This window comes from Polypterus senegalus, chromosome 5, assembly GCF_016835505.1.
Source record: "Polypterus senegalus isolate Bchr_013 chromosome 5, ASM1683550v1, whole genome shotgun sequence".
NCBI lineage: Eukaryota > Metazoa > Chordata > Cladistia > Polypteriformes > Polypteridae > Polypterus > Polypterus senegalus.
This window is the reverse complement of record NC_053158.1, coordinates 107,872,900-107,891,104: the sequence shown is the minus strand read 5'-3', so window position 1 is coordinate 107,891,104 and position 18,205 is coordinate 107,872,900. Positions and strand designations below refer to the sequence as shown.

General features: G+C 37.5%; 1 protein-coding gene across 1 annotated transcript in view; it reads right to left on the bottom strand.

Moving 5' to 3' along the window:
- The window catches only part of LOC120529425 (collagen alpha-1(XXI) chain-like), a 260,096-nt gene that overhangs the window by 108,481 nt on the left and 133,410 nt on the right, over nt 1-18,205 (bottom strand). Inside the window, exons 11-15 of the mRNA XM_039753207.1 lie at nt 11,783-11,836; nt 10,986-11,039; nt 8,034-8,087; nt 7,680-7,733; nt 6,474-6,527 (exon numbers count right to left, since the gene is read on the bottom strand). Coding sequence (XP_039609141.1) covers nt 6,474-6,527; nt 7,680-7,733; nt 8,034-8,087; nt 10,986-11,039; nt 11,783-11,836 — 270 coding nt within the window. The remainder of the gene's footprint in view (nt 1-6,473; nt 6,528-7,679; nt 7,734-8,033; nt 8,088-10,985; nt 11,040-11,782; nt 11,837-18,205) is intronic.

Genomic DNA, 18,205 nt, shown 5'->3' with positions numbered 1-18,205 from the left:
AGCCTACAGAACTAGACTGAGAGACCATTTAAAGGCTTTTGCAGGTGTTTTGAGTTAATTAGCTGATTAGAGTGTGGCACCAGGTGTCTTCAATATTGAACTTTTTCACAATATTCTAATTTTCCGAGATACTGAATTTGGGACTTTCATTAGTTGTCAGTTATAATCATCAAAATTAAAAGAAATAAACATTTGAAATACATCAGTCCGTGTGTAATGAATGAATCTAATATACAAGTTTCACTTTTTGAATAGAATTACTGAAATAAATCAACTTTGTCATGATATTCTAATTTTATGACCAGCACCTGTATATATAGATGGGGTTGTTAATTAGTTTCAGCTGCTTTGGTGTTAATGAAATTAACAACAGGTGCACTAGAGGGGCAACAATCAGATGACCCCTAAAACAGGAATGCTTTAACAGGTGAAGGCCACTGACATTTTTCTCCCATCATCTATACTGACTATATTTTCACCAGTTTTGCACTTGGCTATGGTCAGTGTCACTACTGGTAGCATGAGGTCATACCTGAACCCTACAGAGGTTGCACAAGTAGTCCAACTTCTCCAGGATGGCAGATCAATATGTACCATTACCAGAAGGTTTGCTGTGTCTCCCAGCACAGTCTCAAGTGCATGGAGGAATTTCCAGGAGACAGGAAGTTACTCTAGGAGAGCTGGACAGGGCCATAGAAGGTCCTTAACCCATCAGCAGGACCAGTATCTGCTCCTTTGGGCAAGGAGGAATGGGATGAGCACTGCCAGAGCCCAAACAATGACCTCCAGCAGGCCACTGGTGTGATTGACTCTGACCAAACAATCAGAAACAGGCTTCATGAGGGTGGCCGGAGGGCCCAACATCCTCTAGTGGGCCCTGTGCTCACTGTCTGGCACTGTGGAGCTTGATTGGCATTTTCCATAGAAAACAGAATTGGAGGTCCACCACTGGAGCCCTGTGCTTTTCACAGATGAGAGTAGGTTCACCCTGAGCACATGTGATAGATGTGAAAGGGTCCGGAGAAGCCATGGAGAACGTTATGCAGCCTATAACATCGTTCAGCATTACCGATTTGGTATTGGGTCAGTGATGGTCTGGGGAGGCATATTCATGGAGGGACGCACAGACTTTTACAGGCTAGACAATGGCACCTTGAATGCCATTAGGTATCGGGATGAAATCCTTGGACCCATTCTCAGAACCTATGCTGGTGCAGTGGGTCCTGGGCTCCTCCTGGTGTACGACAATGGCCTGCCTCATGTGGCGAAAGTATGCAGGCAGTTGCTGGAGGGTGAAGGAATTGATACCATTGATTGGCCCTCACACTCGCCTGACCTAAATCCAATAGAACACCACTGGGACATTATGTTTCGGTCCATCCGACATTGCCAGGTTGCACCTAAGACTGTCCAGGAACTCAGTGATGCCCTGGTCCAGATCTGGGAGGAGATCTCCCAGGACACCATCTGTCGTTTCATTAGGAGCATGTCCCGATGTTGTCAGGCTTGCATACAGGCATGTGGGGGCCATACAAACTACTGAGTACGAATTTGAGTTGCTACAATGAAATTTCAGCAAATTGGACTAGCCTGCCACATCATTTTTTCACTTTGATTTTTGGGGTGTGAGGAAGAGAAAACATTATTATTTAACTCACAGATATCAAGGACTGTGTTTTGAGTTGATCATGCTGAAGAGAGCTATATGATTTGTTCCTGATTTATGCAGAAAAGGAGTTGGGCTGTGTGCACAGCATTAAGGGACTAACTTTTATCATTTATAGGAAAGGCTGACCTCTGATACTATCAGAAGACCCTGTGAAGAATGTAAGATCTTTATGGACTATAAGAATGTTTAAATTGATTCTAAGTGTGTATAATTAGAAGGGTGTATTCCTTAGGAATGCAAATGGCTGTTTGTTTAAGGTTTTAAGAACATTCCAGTATATCATAAATTAAGATTTAACCTAAGCTATGTATAACCTCAGAATGAACTGCTAGGGTTTATTTTTCTTTTCTAGGATATAAAAGAGAGAACAGGTTTACTTTAGATATTCTGCCAAAATCCAAATCAGTTGACTGAGTTGGAAAGGGACAGTCTCACATTCTCTCTACTCACCAAGAATTAAGAATAAAGAAATGATTTTTACTTTAATTGGGTTTAAGTTCTTCCGTTGTTTTCGACTTCAGCACTCACAGGTGTCTTTCAATTCAGCCCTCTGTAAGTTGATAATTTTCATTTCCATCAAATGATGTGGCATCCTTTCATTCTTAACACATTGCCCAGTCCATATCGGTATAGATATCCAACATGATTTTTTTCCTATTGAGATCTGATGTGTTTTCAATGTGTTCCTTTAATTTTTTTGAGCATATTTATATATACACATATTATAATTACACTTACGTACAATTACACAAAAATATCAACATAAACGCAACTACCAGAAATAAATGTACCTTCAATGTTGTATCATCTATACTAATAAAAGGCAAAGCCCTCACTGGCTGACTGACTGACTCACTCACTAGAAAGGGACTTTTTGATGGAACTGAAGCGCACGGATAATCTGTACGACAGAGTAATTGAACTGTTTTTGAGGAAAGAGAGGAGGATGGATTTTGTTTACAAATAATACGAATTTTTGGTGAGTAAAATGTTGCGATTTTCCTAAATAATATTGCAAGTTTATGAGTTATTATTCATGTTTTTTATGTGTGTCGCGGCTGTAGCTGCAATAGAAAGGAACTTGTTCACCCCTGGTTTGTCTATTCAATAAAGACATTTATTGTGGCTACAGGAGTTATCTATCTGCGATGCAGCGGCTCTTTATACTGTATTTCTGCAAATTAAGATGGTTTTTATAACCATAAATGAGTTTTTGAGGGTGGGGGGGTGATTCAGACTGAGCACTACTGAAGGCCTAGGTGTGAAATGCACGGTCCGCCACTGGTCACCAGATGATACGTAAATTTGATGAACATTACAACACGAAAATAAACGAAACTGTAGAGAGGTTCAGATTATACTTCTCCCAGTGCATCTCTCTAAACCCTCTGTGCAGGAACATTATCATAAGGCTTAACAATCTTATTGTTACATCTTCTACGTGCACCCAACTGTCCTTATTACGGAGTCTTCCTAACTTTACCGCTGGCTGTTTCTTACCATTCACCTTCCTAGCACATAATTTAAACAGTTTTCCTTCTCATTTTTACGCTCCTTCGCTGTCTTCTCCCTTTTCGTTCAAAATACGCGCCTCCTTGCCTTTTTACAGTCAGCTCCCCTTATGTCACACCATGGTACCCATAGCACAAGTTAATACCGGGAATGCCTGTTAAACATCTTACATTCACGAGTAGCGATTTGCGTAGTGAACACTTCGATGAATGAAACCTGTTATCTTTACAACGGTTGACAAACACGGAATGTAACTTCAAAACAACACGTCCTCCAAATACGAACCTGATTGAAAGAAATAATGATAATCAAATCCTTGATGACAGCAACACTCATAACAGTGACAAAACAATTACATTGATTACATTGACAATCAGGTTATGTTATTTTTAAAATGTTTCCTTTTCTTTTTCATAACTTCTTTAACACACTACTTCTCTGCTGCGAAGCGCGGGTATTTTGCTAGTGTCTAATAAGTTACAGATTATTTAATTAGAAGTTCTATGTTTAGACTGAAGAATAATAGAACAGGATTACAACTAAATAGTAAATTAGGTAAGCATATACTGGAAAATATAGAAAAAGTTAAAAATGTCAAAGAAAAGAAAAAATATGTATTAATTTTGCAAGTAAGAATTTGAAACATTATCAAATAAGGACAACAAGATCATGTCTCGGGAGATGATACTTCGATGAGGAAGAACAAATTCAGTTTCACAATGAAGAATAAAATTAGCAAACTTACATATAAACTATAAACACAATTCTTTTGTCATAATGCCGAAAATAGAGGAAGGCAAAAAAGGGTTTAAATTGTGTCCATTTAAAAGGAGCAGGAGTGATCGTTTAACTCAGTGAGTCTCAGATAATTACAAAAATCAAGTTTGTAAGTCCAGAATGCCTCTTGACGACCTTGGGATGCTTGTGAGTACAGGGCACCAACACTTTATACAGGAAGACCAAATTACATATTGTGTTGACCTGGTCACATGGTGGTAATGGGTCTCAGTAGTCAAAACAACATAGCAACCTCCATGCACCTTAAAATGGTGGCCAAACAGGACAGCAAATATTGAAAACGAGTCCCAACTTTAAAATGAATACAAATATTTTATCCAAACTAAAAATAAAAAATGCAGTTAAAGAAAAAGTTATAACAACTATATGTCATTACCAAATACAGTGGAACCTCGGGTCACGACTGTAATTCATTTCAAAACTCTCGTTGCAGCCTGATTTGGTCGTGACCCAAAGTAATTTCCCCCCATAGGATTCTATGTAAATACAATTAACCTGTTCTGGACCATACAAGCTGTATGTAAATATATATTTTTAAAGGTTTTTAAGCACAAAAAAAGTTAAATATGCCACAGAATGCACAGTGTAATAGTAAACTAAATGTAAAAACATTGAATAACACAGAAAACCTTGTACAAAGAAAACTAATATTACAAGAGTTCACGCTATAGCCTTACGAACCGCTCACTGTAAACACTTTTTTTAATGAGTTTTAAGCACAAGGAAAAAAATGAACATTTGAAAAATCCGTAATTTATACAAAAACTAACCATAAACAACCAAGAAAACTAACCTTACATGAGTCGAGTTCTGGCATGAAGAAAGTGAGGAGGAACTGGGTGGAGAGGAGATTACAGTTTTGAGGTAAAGTCTGTGAAGATACGGGTTCGCTGCATGCTCCCATCTTCCTTCCGGGAGCCCTTAAACCAGTCACCGTCGGTAATGTTACCGATGAGCATGCCAATGAGGCACTACAATGGAGCAATCGGATGGTGCAAAATGTGCGAAGTGCTTTTATTAAAATGAACAAAACAACAATCAAAAACAAAGTCCAAATTAAAGTGCAGTGCTTTCAGAATCCTTCAATAAATAAATGATCCCATAAAAACAGAAGTGAAGTGGAGGTTAAAATCCAATAGAAAAAAAGTCTTCATTAAATACAACGAGATATAAGCAATGCTCGAAGCAGTCTCTTTAAAAACAAGCCCAGTGCATTCTATAACTGCCTTCTCTCTCTCTCTCTCTCTCTCTATCGTGCTCGCTGCAGAGGGAATGCACAGAGAGAGACAGAGCATGCGGAAATCATCGGCGCGTACAAACCGGAAGGAAAACTGGCTTGTTTGTCACCCGAGTGTGTGGTCGTGAACAGATGCAAAAGTTTGGCGAACTTTTTTCATGCAAAGAGCATCACAATTACTGCAACACTGATTATTTTACACACTGCTAATGAACTGCAAAAACTATTTTAAAAACTACTGGAACAATATGTACAAGGTGCAACTGACGCCATTGATGAAATTCAGTAAATCACCGAACCAACTGCAACTTGAACTGGCTGCACGCAAGCACACAGAGGTAAACGCTGATGCTTACAGGCTAGTCTAGTGCGGCGGCTCAATCCCAGAGATAGTGAGGCTGCAGTACTGCAGGGGCCGGCAGTGGTCATGAGCTGGCTGCTCAATGAATGTACAGCACTGACTGATCAGCTCCAGTGAGCTGGTAAATTGCAATGGGAACCGACAATAGCCGGTTGTGGAGTTCAATGAATGTACATCGCCGAATATACTCGGCTCCTACGTGCTGGCAAATGGCACTGGGAAGTGACTATAGCTGGTTGCAGCGGTTTAATGATTAAGAAGAACAAAACAAAAAACACAACACTCAGCTAGAGATGCGTTACAGGGCAGCAGTCAATCAGCAGCAAGGAGAAATGAGTAACGCTGTAGCGGTCCATTGCCGCTAGGATTCACACCATCAAGAAGATGGTGATTTATTTATTTTTATGGTGGAAATTCCAGGGACGCACCCAGCCTTGAACCGACCCACACGCAGTCACAAAAAGAGACAAAAACAAAGCAAACCAGTAATCAAACAGCAAATAAAGAATGTAATGAAAACAAATGAAAACAACGATACCACCCCTGTTCCCCTTACGGTGATTATACATTAAATACAACAAAACACAAACAAAACACACATAAAATGGCAATGGATGAAATGTAATGAAATGAAAAAAGCCATAAAAAATTGTTGAGGATATTTGCGGTGTCAAACTAGTCTTATGCATGATTTTGGGATAATTTTTGCCTCTGCGCTTGTACTTACATAGTTTTTATTGAACCTTAATCTGAATATTTTATTATAATAATTGCCTGCTTTCTAAAGATCTTTGTGATAATGCTTGCTGTTAACAACACTATGTAAAATGACAGACTCAGGAAATATTGTAAGTTAAATAATTCTTTGTACATCTAAATATATTTACATAACTGACCTTTAATCCTGAAGTTCCAGGAAGCCCATTTCTTCCAGGTAATCCAGGTTCTCCCTGAAACAATATAATTTCTATTAGCAAAACATTTTTCTTTTTCTATATAACTCTTTCTAGCATAAAATTTTGGACTTGCGTCACTTAATTTTTCATTTGGTATTCAGGTATAATGAAAAATATACGATTTTCATGTAAATTTTAGTAAATTTAGTAGTTTTACAGTTTCATTCACTCATATTTTAAGAGTAAATGATACAGTTTATGGACCTGTGTAAATGTCAGTCTTCCTCATGGGAAAGGTGGTCTTTGAAATCAGACAAAATCACTATGGCTTGGCCAAATGTAAATTCTATGACACATTACTATACATTACATTTTATGACTTAGCATATCAGGGAAGCCATGATCCATGTTTTATGGCATTTCAGATTTGTCACAATTAATTACTATACTTATATATCACTAATACTGACAGAAGAAAAATTCTTCCTGATGCTTTCCTTCTTTTTAGCTACAACTAAGTGGTAGAGGTCGAGGTTAGATATGTCTTAAAGTCAAGCTGTTTCACGTAAACTAAAGGTACTTTTATTATTTCATTATATTTGTCTTACCTATATAGAATATTGAGATACTGTAAATTAGTGTAGATAATTTTTTTAACATGAGTTTGAATAAGATTTGTTAACTCATTCCCAAGTCTTTTATACTTTTAGGTTGGCTTGCACATTTCAGTTCATATTTATTTCTGGCTTTAGTATTTTGGGAACTTCATTCTCTTGAAAAACCCCTGAACCATTTTCACTCTGTTAACTCAAGAAAAAAAAGAGAGATCAATGCTTATCTAGATAAAAATAATAAAAATATGTACAAAATTTGGTTATCTTTGTTAACGTACTGTCATGCATACGTGTCTGAGGATCTCCTCCTGAACTCATCCAAGGTATGCAATAACCCGCCAGGACGGGTGAGGATGCTATTGCTAGCCTGGGCAAACTACGCTATGATGGGCGTCCGTTTTTTTTGGTTTGGCCTGATATTAACCAGGATGACCCAGCCTAACTACTGATCAACTCATCTGTCATTCCAGTACTTGGCTACACTACGCTTTCTCAATTTAAAAGACATCTATCATGCTACAGTTTCAGATTCAATATAATCTGTAACACATTAGTTAGCAAAATAAATGCTTAGTTATATAACAACACTCACCATTGGGCCTTTTGGACCTGGTAATCCAGAATTACCCTTTTCACCTTTACTACCCTGCAAAGTATAAAAACAATTTTAAAACAATGGATGATCTGAAAAGAACAGATGCACACACCACATATTCAAAACTCACTCATTTTCTCCAAATATTTTCTATACATGAAATTCATACTATAATTGAATGGAATCGAATGCCAACTGGTGTAAAAGACACTGAAATTATATTAGTATAACACACCATTTCTCTTAAAGTGGATTTCTATAACCTTGTAATACACTTCACTAATGTTTGCTCTGTTACTAACATCTTTATCACTTAAGATTTGACAAAAGTTGTTTTATTGACATCCTCACCTTTTTTCCTGGAATTCCATGTTTTCCTGAAAGTCCAGGTAGTCCTTCAGGTCCCTAAGAGAAATTAAGTCACCATAAACAAAGTGAATAATATTAGAACAAAAAATTTTGGAAAGGAAATTTGAATGTAGTTGTTAGATTGTGTAATTAGTGTATAATTGTAATTGTTTTTTGAATTGTAACATGTGTATTAAATATAAAAAAAATCTATTAAAATATAATTAATGAAGGATTATTTTCCAGTACAACAAAATGTTAGACTGCTCTCACTTCCTTGTAATTTGGAATGAAAATTCAAGTACACAGAACCAGGAGAACCCTTTGCAGATAAGGCAAGAACATGTAAATTTCACAAAGAGAATTACCACAATGGAATTAGAACCCACACTTCTGAAGCTACCACACCATTATTTATAAGCATTTTACCTCAAAGATTTTACTTGGTTATTGTAGTCCCTTTAATACATAGTTACTTTTAAATGGGTATTCACTCACTATTTAACTAGTTGTTTTCCTTTGCTATTCATACTAGTAATGCATACCATTTGTGAGGCTGTCATGTTCTTCTTGTGCCTTCCAGTTATCTACAGTAGTTTACACCCTGCCTCCTAAAGACATGTACACCAGGATAATTGCCAACTTATTACTGGCCAGGTATTACCGAGTGTGAGAGTGCAATGAGTCGATTCTTACCTTATGACTAATGGCCTTGGAACAACTCTACCCCACAACCCTCCTCCCCCATGTATTGGAATACAGGGACTAAAATGGATGAATGAATGAAAAACAATCCACATTCTACTGTTAGCATGACAGTAAGGTAGGTTTTATATCCTATGAAGAAGCTTAAACACATTTTCAGGTCTTTCTCCATCTAATTCTTAATGTAGTTATGATCAAAACTGGAATAAGAATGAATATTATTTAGATCAAATCAAATAGGCTACTGTACAAGATAAGAAGAAGGAAGTGGATTTTTATTTAAAAAATTTTTAATATAAAATGTTTTTATGCTCTTTTTGATTCAAAAAAGAAATTAAAAAGTTCATGAATTACCAGTATTTCATTTAAAGTATTATGGAATTTATAATGAAAGAGTCTGAATACTTTTTGAATCCATTGTGTATTACAACAGCTTTATGAATTATATATCTTAATGTCTGGAACATTGTCAAGGATTATTGTTTTTTCATAGATTTGTAGTAAACAACTGTACCAAAGGCTGGCATTTTCCTTGCACATCAAACTACTGAAATATTATTGTAAAATTATCTAAGGACTATTATAATATATAGCCTTAACCTAAATTATTATGGAGGAATATTTCGGACAAAATTAAATAAATAAATAAATAAATGCACAAATAAATAAAAGTACTGTGAAATGAGAGCATAAATAAATAAATGTGTCATGAAATATGTTTTCTATTGCTTATTTATTTAATTAATTTTGTCCGTAACATTCCTGCAAACCATCACGAAATACGACTTGAAATAAAACTGTCACTTTTACTCGTCAAAGTTGAGAGGGTGGGCTCTAACACGCCCTCTAGTTATTGTTTGGTGAAACGATAGCACACAAATTAATTAGAAAAATGCTTACTACTGCTGATCAAATGGGTTCTGCCGAAGATATTGCATATTTCGGAGAGAGAATTTAAGATTTATCGGAAGAAATTACAATGTTGGCGGCCCTTTTAGACTCGAATATAGATGAAACTATTTTTGAAATTATCAAAGAACAGGTGGAATGGACTCGACCCAGTTCAGGTGATGCAGTTCCCTGCTCTGGACGTACATCCTTTGACATTCCAGCTGAGTCTATAGAACTGACAGATTGCAGATCTATATGGTGTATCAGGGAAGACGATCACAAGGCGAATAAGCCAGTTTGATATACAGTAAGCTGCAACGGCTGCATTAGTTTAGGTACTTTGACATGGAATGCCCAAAGCAGTGCCAACTAAATACTCAGTTCAAAATATTATATATATCAAACTGGTTCAATAATGAACCCGCAGCATAACAAACACCGCATAATTATTTATTGATGGTTGAACACTTCTGGAAAGACACAGTTGTCTAAAAAGGGAGGGTTTGAGGATACAGAAAGTGAATGAAAAGATGGAACTCTGGAGAGATTAACATATAATTGTCCATGAGTGAAGAAGACGCATGTTTGTCGCGGATGCGAATTGCTGTATGTAGCGTGTAAAACAGTTTGCTATGGTGCACGCGGTCGTGCGTCGTAACCGAAAACTCGGTTTTTAAAGACTGCTTACTTCATTGTGTTTTAACCTCAGCTGTAAAGGATTGTTTTAAGGATCCCATGGGATACCCCTCGCAAACCGTTTTACACGCTGCATATGGCGACTTGCCTCCGTGAGAAACATGCCTCTATGAACAGTCAAGGTGGCTCGGAGGTACATGAGGTCTCCACAACAGATGAATATAAATGACGCCGTTCCTTCTGTGTCGTGGCGTCCGAGTTGGTGAGCGTGGCTCTGTGAGTTGTTGTCGTATCCAATGGTCTTGGAGTTGGAGGGCGTGGCTCCTCCCTGTGTGCGTCATAGGTGTCTTACTTGTCGGCAGCTTAGTGAATCTACGCCCCTTCCGGCGTGCTTTCCATGGGTGTCTTGCCTTAGTGAATTATATATATAGATAAATAAGCAACAAAAAACATATTTCGCGACACATTTATTTATTCATGCTCTCATTTCATGACATATTTATTTATTTAGGCTCTCATTTCAAGACACATTTATTTATTTATGCTCACATTTTACAGTACTTTTATTTATTTGTGCATTTATTTATTTATTTAATTTTGTCCGAAATATTCCTCCATAAATTATTAATATTCACCCTAAACACTAATACCTTTTTACAATAAATTGCACTACAAAATCACTATGCATATAAAGTTTATAATTCAACTTTTAATATTTAATACCTTTGGTCCTGGTGGGCCAACTTGACCAGGTAAGCCGGGAACTCCTCTATCACCCTAAAATCAAAATTTTACATATTCAGTGATACGGTAGGCGATAAATAGAGATAATTTGTTCATTATCAGTAACTGTTACTCTTCTCAAATTGATGGTATCTCTTATTATCTTCTGTCCAACTTTGGTTTGTTTTTACATGCTAAAAACAAATGTAATGTATACTGGCAGATAAACCAATCCTCAAACTTAAAAAAATGCATCACCCATAGATAAACTGAATGTGAAAACTGAAAACAAAATCAGTTCTGAAAAACATAACATTAATTTCTAAAGTAACCAGTAACCTAACACAATAGTTATTTTATTGAAGTAAAAATACAGTATTAGCATTACTTAACAAATTCAGATAGGTATTACTATGTTACTATGTAAGCTCATAAAAAATACTTTACTATTTCACACAAGTATTGACTTTTTGAGACATTGGCTGCTGCTATGTAACCTAATGCATGTGCACTCCAGCCATTTGGCGACAGCTAGCGAGGAAGACTTTAAGTTTTTGTGTTACCGTTCAAGTAATCCGGTAAATAGTTTATAGTTTCTCTATTTATTTAAAAATCATACAGTACAATGCAGAATGTAAACAGTCCTTAATAAAATTAATCAAGTTTGGAATACAAAAGAAAAAGACACCCTCATAAATACTGTATAAAGAATTAGACTTTGATTCCTTTGCAGTTTTTGTATAAGAAACAAATCCATTTTAATAAGATTTGTTGTTCAAAATAAACCACATGCATACCTTTTTTCCAAGAAATCCAGGTGGTCCTGGCAGTCCTTGTTTTCCAATGGCACCCTACACACAAAGCAGAGATATATCGGCTATAGTCATTTTTGCATTCAGAAATAGCACAGCCCCTATATACAAGGAGATTCTTGTCAAACAGTATATTGGATTTTATGAATATTAATAAGCATAGCTTCTGTTTTTCTGGATACTGTCTATTTCTTACTTAGTAAAACAAGCTGTATACTTTACAATTGTGCAACACCCACAAAACTAATTAATTACTGAGATATGTTCTTTAAATTTTCACAGCAACACAGGAAAGCAAATAAATGTGAAAAATATAATTAGTGCCTATAATAGTTACATATGCATATATTAAAATCACTTTTTTGCCACATAGAGTAATTTTAGTAGGATGTGACCTAGCCTGTGCTGTAACCAAAATGTACGTTATTACTGTATGTCAGCACTGTCTAAAGCCTATGCTATGATTACAAGAACACAGGAGCAGGTAGGCAAATCTAAGGTCTACCCAATATAGCAAAACAAGCAAAGGATCAGAAACAAATGTGAAAAATATAATTAATACTAATAATAGTTTCATATGTGTGTATTAAAATCCAACCATCATTTTAAAGTGTTAGCTTTATGTGAGCTTTCTCTAAATTTTAGAAAGGTTTTTCGTTATAAATAGGAAAATTATATATTCAAACATTGTTTTTTACATGACACTTTATGCAAGGTAAAATAGGCATTGATCAGTTAACAAATCACAACAAAAATGCGTTAAAATAAACTATATTTGAAATGGCAGAACATGGTAATGTACTCATGTTAAAAACAAGCAGACTGTAAAAACATTCATTCATTGTTCTGAACTCTTTATTTTGGAATTTTAGAAAGGCTTTTCTTTATAAATAGAGAAATTATATACAGTTTATCGCGGTTAATCCATTCAAGACTCTGCCGCAATAAATGCATTTCCGCGAAGTAGGATTCTTTATTTATAAATCGAGTATATTCGCAGTTAGAGCATAGAAAACCTTTTTACGACCGTCTAAATACATTTCCTAATAGTATTAGAGCCCTCTAGACATGAAATAACACCCTTTAGTCAAAAGTTTAAACTGTGCTTCATGACAAGATAGAGATGACAGTTCTGTCTCACAATTAAAAGAATGCAAACATATGTTCCTCTTCAAAAGAGTGCGTGTCAGGAGCAGAGAATGTCAGAGAGAGAGAGAGAGACAGAGAGAGAGAAAAGCAAACAATCAAAAATTAATAGGGCTGTTTGGGCTTTTAAGTATGCAAGACACCACTGGACAAAGCAGCTACAAGGAATGCAGCAATGTGAAGAAAGTCTTTCAGCATTTTTTAGAAGAGCGTCCGTATCCTCTAGACAAACAGCCTCTGTGTAAACAGCCCCTCTGCTCACACCCCCTCCATCAGGAGCAGAGAATGTCAGAGAGAAAGAGAGAGAGACAGAGACAAGCAAACAATCAAAAATCAATACGTGCTGTTAGGGCTTTCAAGTATGCAAAGCACCGCACGGGAAGCATATCCTATATCATTGAGTTTTATTTAATATGTAATATGTGCTCTGATTGGGTAGCTTATCAGCCATCTTGAAATAGCGTCCCTTGTATGAAATCAACTGGGCAAAGCAACTGAGGAAGCATGTACCATAAATTAAAAGACCCATTGTCCGCAGAAATCCGCGAACCAGCAAAAAATCCGTGATATATATTTGATATGCTTACATTTAAAATCCGCGATAGAGTGAAGCCGCGAAAGTCGAAGTGCGATATAGCGAGGGATCACTGTATTTAAAGATTGATTTTTTAACATTCTGCTTTATGCATTGTAAAACCAACATTGATTAGTTAACATATCATAGCACTTTCTAAAATAAAGCATTGTTCTTTTGTACAGTACATTCTGTATATACTGATATATAATATGTGTAACGTAGCTTTACTAAATATCAACACTTCCACCTTTCATTAGTCTTATTTATAATTTTTGCAACTTTAAGATTTGTGCTCCATCAGTGCTTCTGTATTTTGTCATTAATGTACAGGCTATATAAACCTGAATGTCAGGGTTGAATACATAAATGAAAATTATTTCCACTATTTTGGTACTGTGATGAATAATTGTCTTATTTTGTCATTATGTGCCATTAATTGACATTAATTATGAAGAAGCTAATGCCTATATAAATATCTGCTCCAAGACTGAGATGATATCAGAGGAGGCCTTCCTCCCAATAACAGAGCAAAGTGAACTCCTAGGGCAGAGCTTTACAGTTATACTTAAAAACACAAACACTACAATTTTATAAAACGGTGTAACAAAACACGGAGGTTTACACCCCTTGTGTGGTATTAGTTGGTTTAAAAATATCTACAGCATATTCTTAGCAATATATATATATATATATATTATGAGCTGGGGGGCTGATCGCTTCCTCAAAGAATACAGACGTTCCTGGGAAAACCCCTGAAAAACATTGACAGACTACCTTCACATTGCTCCTTACCTTACTTGCGCTCTGTCACGTGATAAAGCTCTTGCTCGGTACGCTGCATACTTAAAAGCATGTACAGCACCTGTCAGCATTGGAATTGATTTTTTGCTTCTCTCTCTCTCTCTCTCTCTCTCTCTGTCGTCTCTGTCTTGTTATGGAGAGTACATTTAAACTTTTGAAAAAGAGACAAATGTTCATTTGCAGTGTTTGAATAAAGTTCGTGTCTCCTACCTCCTGTGTTTCTGTGCAAATCTGTGACCCAAGCGTGACAATATATGTATATTGTGGAGAGAGGCTGGGGGCAGTACCCACCCGGGATGCCCGGAAGGACCGGAGGAGGGACCACGGGAAAGGAGCATGTAAGCTCAACCCTATAGGGGCCCATGGTCACTGCCAGGGGGCGCCCAAATGCCTGGAGAGCCCTGGTCATCAGCACTTCCGCCACACCTGGAAGTGCTGGAGGGAAGAAGATCAGGGACACCCGGAGTGCTTCCGGGTGCACAGCCGGCACTTCTGCCACACCAGGGAGTGCCGGCAGAAGTTCATCGGGAGGCACCTGGGGCACGTCCGGGTGAGGATAAAAGGGGTTGCCTCCCTCCATTCGATGGCTGGAGTTGGGTGGAAGAGGACGGAGCTCAGAGAGGAGTGGAGGCGGACAAGAAGAGTAAAGGCATTTTAAGAGGCCAGGACTTGATGGGTGATTGATGCAGGGGCACTGGGTTGTGTGCGGTACTTACTGTAAATAATGTTTAATAAATGCGTGTGTGGTGATTAACCATCGGTGTCTGCCTGTCTGTGTCCGGGCCAGCTTCCACTATATATATATTGTAACAAAGACAGAAGGAGACAGCAAAAGGGTTTGGGGTTTTCCGGCCCCGTATATTGTCGACACTCCACAGTATACTAAAGAAAAGAAATGGGTCAGATATATAAACAATGCAGTCCATACACGCGACGTCTGGGAATGGCGTCGCAGCCATTTTTAAAGAGGAGGTCCCGGAAGTGGAGGGATGCTGGGAAGGAGCCGTGAGGGATGATGGGACCGATGACGTCAGGAAAGATGGCGGAGGAAGGGCGGAAGTGGACGTAGTGCGGGCATTCAAGGCTTATGATGGCGGAGCGTCTTTTTTTCTGAAAGGAAGCACAGGAAGAAAGTTAATCCCCCGCCATTCCCTGCCGGCAAATGTTTTCCCAGGTGTGTTCAGATCCTTCCGCGGTCTCCGACTCGCGCGTGCATGACAATATATATATATATATATATATATATATAGTTACGCACGTGCGATTAGGGGCCACGGATGGACCTAAACGGTATCGTAAAGTTGTATGCCAGAAAGGAATGGTGGGGTACTAACCTTTCTCTCTTTGTTTCCTGCAGAAAGAAAGACACGCCGCCGCCATGACTCTGCCCGACTCGCTAACCACGTACCGCCACTTCCGCCCTTCCTCTGTCAACTCCTGATGACGTCAGCATTACCAGCATCCATCTCGGCTCCTTCCCAGCAAATCTCTCTCTCTACTTCTGGTCCCTCTTCATAAATGCTCCCCCCTCCGCCATTTTGACTGTCGGCTGTATAGAGCAATCCAATACTGCACTGACGATTTCACTTGTTTTTGAAATATTTCTTACAGTATACGTGGCCGGAAACCCCAAACCTTTATGATTTGTGTGTCTTCCTTTTACTATATATATATATATATATATATATATACACAATGCATCCGGAAAGTGTTCACATCGCATCACTTTTTCCACATTTTGTTATGTTACAGCCTTATTCCAAAATGGATTAAATTCATTTTTTTCCTCAGAATTCTACACACAACACCCCATAATGACAATTCGAAAACAGTTTACTTGAGGTTTTTGCAAATTTATTAAAAATAATAAAACTGAGAAATCAGTTAAATAGTATAGTGGAAAATTTTAATACTAAGTGGAGAGCTGCTGCTGACATAGTCACACCTGAAAAGACAGTTAAAAAATCTTCTAGCATTGTTATACCATGGAAGGCCCAAAGAGTGTCTGATTTAAAGAGAACATGCCGTAGAGCTGAGTGTAAATGGAGAAAAACTAAAATAACTATCCACTATGAGATATTGAAGGTTAAAATAACAGAATACAATAACACAATCTGTCTTGTGAGGTGCTGCTATTTCTCTAGAATTATAAATAACAATGCTAGTAATCCCAGAGGTTTCACCAACAAAAGCCCGACAGACATATGAGCGCCGACAAAACCGCGACAGACAAATCAGCACCGACAAACTCACTAACTGGTTTTCGACAAATGCGCGCCAACAAAATCGCCACGACAAAATCGTGAGAGAGGCCAAGAGAGTGGGACGTGTACATGCGCATTATGTACACATTATGTGCTAGGTTATAACTGTTATAACTGCTGATGGCATGCCACGAACAAATAACTCAGTCGAGAGTTTGGCATAACGTGTCGTATACAAAGCGGAATTACCAGCAGTCAGGCAGCCAGCAAGTCTAAATATGCTCAACTATCAAAACGTCTTGCTGCAATTCTTCTTACATATGCAGGGCGTGATCTTAAGGACTATCTGCGTGCTGTGCTGATGGCATGCCGCGAACAATAACTCAGTCGAGGGTTGGCATAATGCGTCATATACAAAGCGGAACTACCAGCAGTCAGGCAGCCAGCAAGTCTAAATACGCTCAACTATCAAGACGTCTTGCTGCAATTCTTCCTACATATGCAGGGTGTAATCTTAAGGATTATCTGCGTGCCGTGTCTCATAATATTGACTTCTAAAATAAACATTATTATATATGCTTTAAACTAGTAATTCATATTTGATGAAACTTTTGCAATTTTGTCGGCGTGATTTTGTCTGCGCAATTTTGTCGGCGCAATTTTGACGCCACGTTTTAATGGCCGCTATTTTGTCTGCGCTCATATGTCTATCGCGCAAATGTCGGGTCACTATCACGGGTGTCTTATTCTCTATGATTGATCATCTGCTAAACCCAGGTAACTCAATGGAATGCCTCCAGAATACTTCCAATGAAACTTGTGAGGCTATTGTTGTATTTTTCAATCAAAAAATTAATGATATTAGAAATAATATAGTATATCTCCCCAACACTGTGCATCCTCTTAAGCCCCAGTACTCCGTTATAAACAAATTAAATTCTTTCACCGGGATAGATTTACCTGGTTTATATAAAACTAGTCGAAGCCCGCCATAGCATACGGCAGTGTAAGAATATGAACGGAAAACAGTGAGAAAGAAATTCAGTATAAGAAAGGCTTAGGGAACCACTGTCGCAGTATAACGAAAATAGCAAGGAGCGAAACCAATGTCAATGGTCGAGAGAGTACCTTCCTGTAGCAGGCTATGGAAAACATAGACATATATAGATAGACGCTGCATTCACTGTATTGCCCAGTCAACACGATAAGTCAGCGCGTCCACCCTATTACGAGTGGTAAAAGTGCCATTTAAACTAATACAGGTAGACGTGGAAACCAGGTTTTCTGATGAAAAAACAGATTTTGGCGAATCGTTTACATGCAATTATTTATATCCATTTATACACTAAACTAGCAAAATACCCACGCTTCGCAGGGGAGAAGTAGGGTGTTAAAGAAGTTATGAAAAAGAAAAGGAAACATTTTAAAAATGACGTAACATGATTGTCAATGTAATTGTTTTGTCACTGTTATGAGTGTTGCTGTCATATATATATATATATATATATATATATATATACACTGTATATATATGTAGATTTGTATATATGTAGATATGTATATATATATGCATATATGTGTGTGTGTATGTATGTGTATATATATATATATATATATATATGTATATGTAGATATGTATGTATACGAGGGGGGACCCATAAATAACCGGAATTTTGTTGT